Source organism: Mytilus trossulus, chromosome 13 (assembly GCF_036588685.1).
Source record: "Mytilus trossulus isolate FHL-02 chromosome 13, PNRI_Mtr1.1.1.hap1, whole genome shotgun sequence".
NCBI lineage: Eukaryota > Metazoa > Mollusca > Bivalvia > Mytilida > Mytilidae > Mytilus > Mytilus trossulus.
In genome coordinates this window covers 8,489,026-8,500,867 of record NC_086385.1, presented here as the reverse complement: position 1 = coordinate 8,500,867, position 11,842 = coordinate 8,489,026, and the positions used below count along the sequence as shown (strand labels likewise).

The 11,842-nt window shown below is 32.7% G+C and overlaps 1 protein-coding gene across 1 annotated transcript; it reads right to left on the bottom strand.

The window, feature by feature from the left end:
* Positions 1-214: 214 nt before the first annotated feature.
* Positions 215-10,213, bottom strand: LOC134694825 (ankyrin-3-like). The gene is made up of 3 exons (XM_063555888.1): positions 10,183-10,213; positions 6,775-6,918; positions 215-5,002 (listed from the first exon to the last, which is right to left on the bottom strand). The coding sequence occupies exons 1-3, from the start codon at positions 10,193-10,195 to the stop codon at positions 1,776-1,778; spliced, it is 3,384 nt and encodes a 1,127-aa protein (XP_063411958.1). The 5' UTR covers positions 10,196-10,213; the 3' UTR covers positions 215-1,775.
* Between the last annotated feature and the right edge of the window lie 1,629 nt (positions 10,214-11,842).

The window sequence follows — 11,842 nt, the reverse complement described above, 5'->3', positions numbered from 1 at the left end:
CGGGGTCACACCACACAATTTTTAAACTAGATACCCCAATGATGATTATGGCCAAGTTTGGATTAATTTGGCCCAGCAGTTTCAGAGGAGAAGATTTTTGTAAAAGTTAACGACGACGGACGCAGGACGACGGACGACGACGGACGCCGACGGACGCCGGACGCCAAGTGATGAGAAAAGCTCACTTGGCCCTTCGGGCCAGGTGAGCTAAAAATGTATGTATACACGGGGTTGTTTTTTTGGAGGGGGTAAATTTTCATCTGCATTGCAATTCACTGTTACATGTACAACATATATTTCCGTGCGTGTTATATTGCATAACAGTAAGGTATACATGTACATGTACCTATTTCAGGTTTTTACTCCTTTATTTTTCTCTCTATATTTTGAAGAGTGTGTTGTCGTTTTGGTCAGTTACATGTACTATATTTAAAAGACATGACATTTTTTTCATCGTTTTTCTATTTAAGGGGGCTCATGGGTATACATACATTTTTTTTCTAATATAGGATTTCGCTATACTTTTTTTTTATAAATGAACTATATCATATACTTAAAAGAAAACAAAAATTTAAGCTCACAAACTGCCTCTGGAAGAAGCATACATTTTTGTTAACGTCCTTTTTTTCTGTTGAACTAATAGGAGAAATAGAGGTAATATCAAAATAAAAAAATAACCTATTAACAGAAATCGCTTAAATTTTACAATTATTTAGTTTATGTACAGCTTATTTGAAAACAATAATAAAAAATATAGGTCACCGATGAGCTAAAAAGGATATTTAAAATGTAATGCCAAAAAATGGCATTTTTGCACCAAAGGGAGATAATTTGGAGCTTTTTCAATGATATAAACATTTTAAAAAAAGTCATCTGGGGCCAAACCGAATCAATTTTTTGGGTTGATTTTTGTACCATTTCATAAAGTAATAACTAGTAGTGTAATAAATAAAAGTAATGAAAAAATAAAGTTTTAATTTTTTGCTGAAATTTTTTACCCACGAGCCACCTTAATAAACGACAAGTAATATTAATTTAAAACAAAGTTAACTTCCTCCCTCACCTCCCAAAATAAATAAAAAAACAGAGAAATGGAATTGCATTCTCACATTTCATTTTTTTCTTATGTATATTTTGTCATAAAAAAACTATTTAACGTGTTGTTTTCATCTTTGTAATTCATTTATAGAAATGAAATACAGCGGTTATCTTTCTTTCAACAGTAGTCGGCTTTGTGGTGAACGGCAAAAGAACGGCAACTCTGTGATAAATAACGACATTACACATAGAGGACAATATACATTCAGTCTACATATACAGATCTGCAATATTTCAATACATAAACTTTTAGGAGACGAACCCTTCTCACTTATATATTTACTTGAACTGAAGGTATTTTACTTGCATAACTACATGTAACCTTTACTTAGGGAACAGTTCGTGTCAGTTCATCAGCCAAAAAAGAAAAAAAACCAACAGATTTTCAGATCTTGAATTGACAATTCACCTGTTAAAAAACTATAGTCCACAAAATACACCTAAATTTTGTACTCATTGTTGTACTTCCAGAAGTTCCTTTGATATACACATGTATTCTTCTTTCGAATTTTGTCGTCGGAAATTAGTTTCACGTTTGACACGTGGTTTATTGAGCGACTGAGTAATGTAATGCAGGTGCAACGATTTACGGTATTATAAGATATCAGTCATTTATTATTAATAGTTATATTTCAACAAGCCTTTATTGCTTATTATTCTGATTGTTGTTCAAGGTTTCATTTTGCTTTTTCCATTTCAGAGAACAGATTGAATATATCAGTATATAGTCGTTGACGAGGTAAACACATAACCTTGTTTGGATCGTCTGGAGGTGTGTATAATAAAATTTCAACTACACCAGAATCATCAGCAAATGACGTTGCATTTCCAATGCTTAACTCTTCCAATAATTTTAAAATAGTTATATACTGCTTTTCACAGACAGCAAGGCATTGTCTACGATATAACGTATCACACTGACATTGACCAGCTTTATTCTGCACCATCATGTTTGCTATATCGACGTGCCCTCTTCCAAGAGCTGTTATTATTAATGGGAACTCCCCATAAACACAATGAGAGAAATCAATGTTGTTTTTTAATAAAAGATTTACTGTTGGTAAATGTCCATTTTCACAAGCAGCGCACATTGCTGATTTTCCGTACCTATTATGCAAAGACATATTTGAATTGTTTGATAATAAGATATTCACTATTTCAGCATGTCCCTCTTTACATGCAATATACAATGGTGATCTCCCAAATCTATCACTCTGATACATGTTTATGTTTGTTTTCATTAGAATTTGGACTATATTTGCATGTCCTTTTTCACAAGCCACGAAAAAGGGTGACTTTTTGCTTTTCCCACATTGAGAATTTCCGGCATTGTGCTTTAGCAACAGTTTAACAATATCAGTATGACCGTTTTCACAGGCTACAAATAAAGGGGACTTTCCAAATGTGTCACATCGTGAAACATCAGCATTTTCTACCAATAAAAGATTAACTATATTTGTGTGTCCTTTCACACAAGCAGCATATAACGCTGATACCCCATTACTGTTACATTGATTCACGTCAAGGTTGTATTCAAGTAAGACTCGCACTGTTCTAAAATGTCCAATGTAACATGCCATTTGTAATAATAGTTTCGCATACTTGCTGTAATAGCCACTTTCAACTTTAAAAGATAATTTGTTTTCTTCTTCTATATAACCGGCAATACATAAATTTGAATATCCATATAATTTGGCATGCAAGTTATATTCAGATACCATTTTCTCTATATCATCGTATTCCATTTCACTGGCAATAAGCTGTGCGCTTGTTGTGCGTTCATCTGAAGGACATTGAGAACCATAACCACTGTACCGCAATAGCAATCGAACTATGCCTGAATGCCCTTTCTGACAAGCTATTAGCAATGGTAGTCTTCGATTAAATTTATATTGAAGTTCATCAGTGTAATTTTCTAATAAAACTTTGACTATTTCAGTATGCCCTCTTATGCAAGCTTCTACCAAAAGTATATTTCCATCAAAATTAATAGTTTGTTTATAATTCTTTATTAAAAAATTAAGTATCTTTGCATATCCATTCTTGCAAGCCTTCGCAAACAATAACCTGTCACACAGAATTGAAGTGTCAGCATCATTATCAAGTAATATTTCCACTATGTCAAAATGTCCTTTATAACATGCCATATATATTGGAGATTTACCATGCACGCAAAACTTAGAGAAATCGATGCCTTGAGACATGTAGAATAAATTATCTAGGTCAGTATATCCAACTTCATTAGCATGGTGAACACGGGACTCCTCGTCTCTTTGAATACACTGAACAAGATCTGCTATACCATCGAGTAAAAGTTTCACTACAGTCGTGTGACCTTCTATACAAGACACGAGCAGTAGTGGTAGGCCAACTGTCGGATCCAGTGCGATAATACTTGTACATGCAAACCGTATAGCAGTATTTTCATTTAATAAAAGTTTAACAATGTTGACATTCCCTGCGCGACATGCTGTGTATAAAGTGTATATACTTGTGTCTATATATTCCTCATCAAATTCTATATCTATTAAGAATTTCAATATATCTGGGAAACCTTCTTCTGATGCTTCTATCATCGGATTTGTAAAATTCCGAAAATATTTATATTTTATTAGACTTGTTTTTTCTACCTCAAAACCGTTTCTATTCATATCTTTTAACAAACCCATTGCTTCTTCGTTTTGCTTCAAATATTTTAATAACTTATTCCTGAATGATTTATATTTCAAAAGTTTATTATGAAATGTACTGTTCAAATTTCTATTCCTTAAATCATTGTGCAGCCTGCTAAAATATTCCTCCTCCATTTCTGCATCGAGTAAAATGAAACTGTCTGCTTTCTTTGATTTGCAACATGTAAATAAGAAATTATCACGTACAAATGAGCTAGGAGCGTATTTCAAGAAACAAGTTGTCAAATGCTCACCACAAATTACTGATATTAAAGTGTATACTTTATCATGAATAATTCTATAGCTTGTACCTCTTTTTTTCAAATATGTACCCTCCAAGATTGTAAACCCTTCGATTAAAAACTTCCTTGACGATTCAATAGTTAGGTCTATACTCAGTTCTTTTATTATTTCATAGATTTTAGATTTAATTTCTTCAGGCATAGATTTGGAATGTACCCATTTTTCGTTGAATCCTTCCCTGAACAATACACATAGAACCAATGCGCAGAACTGGAATCTATTTTGCAAATGTATATTATTTACATCACTTTTGATAATTTCGATCGGAGAAGAAAATAGATTAACAAGTTCCTCAGACGTCTTGTTTTTAGAAAGACAACATAGAAGAGGAAAAAAATCAAAATTTTCCAATATACTTTCGACGTAATGGATCATTTTTTCCGAGAGATACTTCTGTATCATTTGCAATCTTTCACGCGGCAAGAGACACATATTAAACGAGAGCAAGTTACATTCATTTCTTGTGAACAAGTCGATGTTTCGAAATTGTTTATCCTTCGCGATAAGAAGTCTGCACGAAATTAACAATTTTGTACCTTGAAATACATCTTTGCCTAGAGAGTTCCTATGACTTCGCAAAAATATTTTTTCTAAATTTGAGTTGTATGATTTCCACAGCTCAATAATCTGTATGTTTATAGATTCTTTACCACATATATCGTCAACAACAAATGCCTGTTTCCTTTTGGGATCATAATAGTGTATTATGTCTGATGGTCCGGTAACAAACGGTATTATTTCATATCCTTCCTTATTAAGCAGATGTAATGCAATATGGTGGACAATAAAAGATTTTCCTGTCCCTGAGCTACCAGTTACAAGAAGACAATTATTAGATTGTAGAGATGAAAGCGTATATCTAGCTGCCCTGGTATCTACAAATAATGCATCGTCTTTATTCCACTCCTCGAGGTATTGGTCATGTTGAGCTACAACAATTGTGAAAAATAATCAATGTATTAGCCCTATATGTTAAGTAGTCGTAAACAAACATATGATAATCAACCTTCAGGTGATATACGTGTAGGTAGACATTAATAAAACTGTTATTTTTTAACATTTAAATGTCCGTATCATGCATTGCAATTGGCTAGTTACACTACACAAAAACTCAATTACCAAACTACTTCCGACTCAATAATATACTTACATCAATAATTGTTTTCTCCTGGATCTAGATAATATAATTAAAATACAGCAAGGGGATGGTTATGAAAAATTTTGGTTTTCCCTTCGTCCGATTAATTGGTGTATGTCAAGTTTTTGAAATTATTCACGTCTGTATTGAAGTTATAGTTTTAATGAACATGATGAACGTCATCTATAAAATATGTAGATGATTATTAAGTCAGATTTTTAAAATGAATAACATATAAAGCTTTACCTTATTCTTTCATAGCAACAATTGATGCCCGTAAACTTATGTTTAAAAACACAAAAAAAAAAAACCGTTGCGAATTTCGAAAAGGAAAGGTTTTTTTTTTATCTTCAAAAAAGTGACAAAAACAAACGCTAACAATCAACGGCCAAGTGAAAAATAGTTAACATTTTACTGACTTTTCTGTATAAAACGAGATAACATATTTAATTTTTACGAGGATTCTGTTTGTAAAGCACCTAAAATAAGACACGATTCATGTAAATATATTGATACTTTCAAAACTCATTCGATAAGGTACTTAATTATGATGTTAATGGCTAATTGAATTGAATTTTGTTTTAGCAGTTCTTCTAATGATGAAGTTATCAATAAATTGAACCAAGATGAACTAAAGGTGAATATCTGGTAGGGGTAAACAAATCTTGACCTCCTTAGAGGATTTACCGATGAAATAGAATTGAATTTATTAAAACAATATTTTATGGATAGAATTATATAGAAAGTTAAAATGTCCGCTAGGAAAAATATGAAAATCTTCACTTTCTTTTTAATCCAAACTATTGTATTATAAAATATATGGTTATGAGTTGATTTATTGATTGATCTTTTACGCCAATTTCAGCACTTCTGTGCTTTTTCGCGAAGGAAAGTTCATATTTGTGGCAGAAGTCGCAATGACCAGAGATTTGAATACTGATGATGTCCTAATCAATTTAGATTGATGCCAATCGCACCTATCACATGTAGGATTTGAACTTACAACTTATTCACTGATCCATGAAATGAGGCAAGGTCAAGTGAAGACTGTGTAACAGACATATGGACCATGCAAGACACATTTGTTTAACTTTTTTTCTTAAGCAGTCACTGAATCTGGAAACGAGGTCAAGGACACTGGACATATAACATACGGCAAATTCATGCAATAGAGCACCTATGTATATACTTTTTTTTAAATCAGAAAAAAATACTGATTCAAAACTGAAAGTTCCTAATCAATTGGCAAAATAAATAGCCCAAAGACATCGAACAAATTATTTATCATCCACCGTTTCTACCTTTTAAACTACAATTTAAAACACACAAACAAATTGACCAATCGCAATAAACCATGAAAATCAGTTCGAGGTTAAAAATGAGACTTCTAAAAGTATCCGATAACTGACCTCATCATGTAACTTTAACCTTCATCATTTGTGACTGAAATTAGGTTATTACGAAGAGTTTACACCACCGCCGTTTTTGTCTTCGCCAGAGTGTAATTACTATGTCTTTCTTTTGGCACTTTTGTCTAAGGCAAGACAATAACAACTAATATACCTCTTATATTCTCAGGAATACATTCTTTTTGTTCTGTTAGAAAAGAAACCTTTCTATCACCAATTTCCAAGAATTGAGCCTGCATTACTAATGAGAATGCCTGAACATCACGAGGAAATTTTAGGCATTGTTCCATTTTTTTTTCTGTAAAAAAAATTCAAGTGGTGCTAAAACGTTTATGTTAGGACATCGTCAACATTATTATGATTTATAATATAATTAAAAATTGCAGTGAGGAATTTAATAGATATAGGAAGATGTGATATGAGTGCCAATGAGATACCTCCCTTTATCATATACTTGTATAAAATATTACTAAAATTTTACAGTTCAATAACATTTGAAAATATCAAAAGGCTATACAAGGATTACTAGGTTTATTAACCAGATTCCTAAGAATTTCCATAGCGGGCTGATAAAGGTACCTTTATTAACTGCTTCCGGAATGTTATCACATGCCTTTCCGTTAATTTCCGTGACGTTATCACATGCAACTTCGTGCATTTCCGGAATTGTTTGAAAACGGAAAGTGATAAGACTTTTTACAAAATGGTTGAGGAGCAAACATGAATTAAGTTAAACATGTTTTGAAAGACATAGATAAGGTGACAATATTATTGAAGAACATGCTAATTTTTGTGACAAGATAAATAAAATGCTTGCAGTATCAATAAAAACAATTAAAGTTAAGATTTATTTTTGGTTGTTTGTAAATGTTATCTGAAAGTGCAAAGACAAACAAAATTAAATTTTAATAGTTCTTGTCTGTATTTCTTCTGCTGAAGTATATGATAAAAAGATAATTACATGTCATTTTTCATATCAGACCTTTTATCGGCCCTCGTTCATGATATTAGCCCTCGAGCCTTCGGCTCTTGGGCTGATATCATAACCTTGGGCCGATAAAGGGTCTGATATGAAAAATGTCATGTAATAATCTATACATATATTCAAGTAACAATTTATACAAGTAAACCATTATAGGTCAAGGTAGGACCTTCAACACGGAGATAATACCGGTTGATATACAATTATTTCGGACTACCATTTCAGCTATAACTTTTAAATTTCCTCTACAAAAAACTTCTTTTAAATATTGTTACAAACATTATCGCTGAACTTTTTATCAAAAGTTTGACTGTCCCCCTTTTGATTTTTTCTTCTTCTCTGAGGCCCTTTTATCGAAGAGCTGATATTACATGGATGTGTTCAATATGCAAAAACTGCTCAAACATTAGAAGATATAAGCTTGAAATCGATGCTACATCAGTTCTACAGTCAACATGGTGAACGATTTATATATATATAGAAGTATAGCTATTTGTTTTATAATTTTACCGATTTTATCATATACCCGATGGTGATATTTTGACTGGGTGAAAATTAACACGAGGAATATCAAATGTCGACGCATTCGGTTTCGCTCCTTTTGATGTTCATGCGATTCCTTTAGCTTTTGTTTCCTTGAATCGCTTCTTTCTAAACGATTGATGGGAACTGAACATTGGTAAACAAAACGATGAGTGCCACATGTGGAGCAGGTTCTGTTTACCAGTCATGAGATCACCCCCAGATTTTGGTCGGGTTCGTGTCACTTAGTCATTTGTTTTATATCTTGTGTTTTGTGTACTGTTATTTGTCTGTTTGTCTTTTTCTTTTTTTAGCAACTGCGTTGTCAGTTATTTTCGATCTATGAGTTTGACTGCCCCTCTGGCATTTTTCTCCCCACTATTGTCGCCATATTTCATATTTGATAGTAACGGGAAAACTTTCAGTTTATTGTGCATGATCTTCATTTAATTTATATAATAAGATTGTGTATGCATAAAGGTTTTGAGCTGAAAAATATATGAATGAATTATGATTTCGCTGTGAAATATATGTAAAGGTAGCGGTGTCAAAATGAATCAATATATGAATGAGTTTTTAGCTCACCTGGCCCGAAGGGCCAATTGAGCTTTTCCAATCACTTTACGTCCGTCATTCGTCGTCCGTCGTCGTTCGTCGTCGTCCGTCTACGTCCGTCGTCGTTCACTTTTACAAAAATCTTCTCCTCTGAAACTACTGGGCCAAATTTAACCAAACTTGGCCACAATCATCATTTGGGTATCAAGTTTAAAAAATGTGTCCGATGACCCGGTCAACCAACCAAGATGGCCGCCACGGCTAAAAATAGAACATAGGGGTAAAATGCATTTTTTGGCTAATAACTCAAAAACCAAAGCATTTAGAGCAAATATGACTGTAATAATATTGTTTATCAGGTCAAGATATATCTGCCCTGACATTTTTGGGTTGCTGCCCCTGAATTGGTAATTTAAAGGAAATTTTCTGTTTTTTTGTTATTATCTTGAATATTATTATATATAGAGATATACTGTTTTACAAATAAGTTACAAATAAGTCAACATGACCGAAATGGTCAGTTGATCCCTTTAGGAGTTATTGCCCTTTATAGTCAATTTTTAACATTTTTTCTTAAATCGTAGTAATCTTTTACAAAAATGTCATTATAGATAGAGATAAACTGTAAATGAATTGTCAGTTGACCCCTTTAGGAGCTATTGCCCTTTATAGACAATTTTTAACCACTTTTTCGTAAATCTTAGTAATCTTTTACAAAAATCTTCTCCTCTGAAACTACTGGGCCAAATTAATTATAGATAGAGATAATTGTAAGCAGCAAGAATGTTCAGTAAATTAAGATGTACAAACACATCACCACCACTAAAACACAATTTTGTCATGAATCCATCTGCGTCCTTTGTTTAATATTCACATAGAACAAGGTGAGCGACACAGGCTCTTTAGAGCCTCTAGTTTAAAAAGCAAGCTGCACAACGGTACCCGAAAACCCATGTTGAGACCCTCCTAAAATTACATCTGCAAGATCTCTGTATTTGTTTTTTACTGTTTGTGTATCTTTCAAGCAATTTTTCAGAATAACAAGCTAAGCAGCACTTTTTAAATCCTGGCACACTCATTTCAAATCTCAAATCAGTAATTGTGGATGTCAGTTTAACATAACTAGAAAATATTTATCACAATAGAAGTGTTGCAATGTTAATATATTGAAATAGTTGTTTGCATAATACGACTGTTTTCTGCTCTATGGTCAGGTTGACACACTTCCCATGTCCATGGTTATTTTTTATTTCTACAAATAATAGTATAAAATAAGGTTTTAGCTAAAACTCGCATCTGAGTTTGATGGAGACATATCTAGGGCCAGTAGGAGTTTTATTCAATGTGGACGGACTGAGATCTCTTTCAAACATTCCCCGTTTCTATTCTATATCCCAGAAAAATTCCTATCTCGCTATTTTTTTCTATACCATAAGTTCCTACTTATAAAGATTTTTTTCTTTTGTATGTACTGTTACTGAACATTATTTTCATGTTACTCACTCATTTCGTCCATTTTTGTATTTTGTTGTTCAATTTGCTAAAAAAAGAAATATTGTTTCATATGATATCGTTTCACTCAACACCAAATGAACAGAAAAGAAATACATAAACACTTTCACAAAGCACAAAAAGCGTATCCCGAAAGTACAACTATTCACATAAATGATTCACTTAAAACAAGTGATTTGACCTGTATAATACTATCGGGGATTATTCAAATTTTATAATTATACTGCCTGAGAGAACCTTCTTTGATTATAAATATTTGAATTGATTATGGTAAAAAGAAGAATACTGTTTAGGTGAAGTGTTCCGTTGCCTAATAGTAAAACATAACCTTCTGTTTTGGACATGAATATCAATAATGTGGTCATTTTTTTAAATAAATTTCCTGTTAACAAAAGTTAAAAAATTTCGAAAAACTAAGGATTTTCTTATTCCAGGCATATATTTCCTTAGCCGTACGCGTATTTGGCACAACTTTTTGGAATTTTGGATCCTCAATGCTCTTCAACTTTGTAATTGTTTGGCTTTATAAATATTTTGATATGAGCGTCACTGATGAGATTTATGTAGACGAAACGCGCGTCTGGCGTACTAAATTATAATCCTGGTAACTTTGATAAATATTGAATAGAAATGTCATAGTTTTTGGTTAGCGCTGCATCTTTAAAATATTTATATCTACGCATTGATTATCCCAAAGTTCATAAAATAGTCAAAAACACAAAACAGAAAACTGAATACAAATTAAAGCAACACGACTTCCAACAAATTCTTGCATGTGATCTCAAGTCAAAATATCATACGGGACTGAAGAGGTCACGCTGTGTTTGCTTTGCATAGCGTGGAAAAATACTACAGGTTCATTTAATTCAGTTCGCAAGTCCAATTATGGAAGGAGTGCGGCTCTTCAAAAGAAATAACTTTGACAAATGATTGAGTCAGGGATGTTATCTCCTAAAATTACAATTAATCTTTCCGATTTCTTTTTACTAACCTGAAACATCTGATTCGGAAGTCGGATGATAGGTTTTTCCGTATAAATCTTCCTTTTTTTACATATAAATTGTTATGCTCTATTTTCCTGATTAATCTAAGTATATTCTTGTGTTTAATATTGGCTTCGAAGATTTCGTAAAAACCCGATTAGTACTTTGTGACGTTTATGTTTGAGTTCTATGTTTCCGCCCTTAGTACGGATCGGATGAACCAAAAGCTTTCAAACTGGTTTTTACAATGTTTCTTTGTTGTGTCGTAACTTCACTTTTCGAGGTAATATTGGTATACAGTTTGAAGTTTGGTCATTTTGGAAGGCCGTAGGGTTACTTGATAGTGCTCATCTTAGTCCATAAGTCGTAAGGAATAGTTGTATTATTGACAACACCACGACTTAATTATTTTCAACTCTTTGTGGATATTAAAGCTAGTTACGTCTTACTACTTATGAAGACACTTTACCGCTACAACTTACATATTTGTTTTCGGAAACACGTGTATCCAATGTGCTGAATTTGTCTTCAAATTTTGTCTTCATGTCGGTTAACTCTTTGAGTATGTTGTCCCATTCATCTAGAGTATTGTTTACATCCACAATTTGCAGATCGATTTCTTTACAATGCAACGACAAGACCTGCGCATGTTTAGCTAGAACACATGT

Excerpts from the sequence above, each read along its gene's own strand:
- LOC134694825 (XM_063555888.1), bottom strand. Across the intron at positions 5,003-6,774 it reads TATTCCTGAGAATATAAGAG|CTCAACATGACCAATACCTC; the intron begins GTATATTAGTTG and ends CAATTGTTGTAG.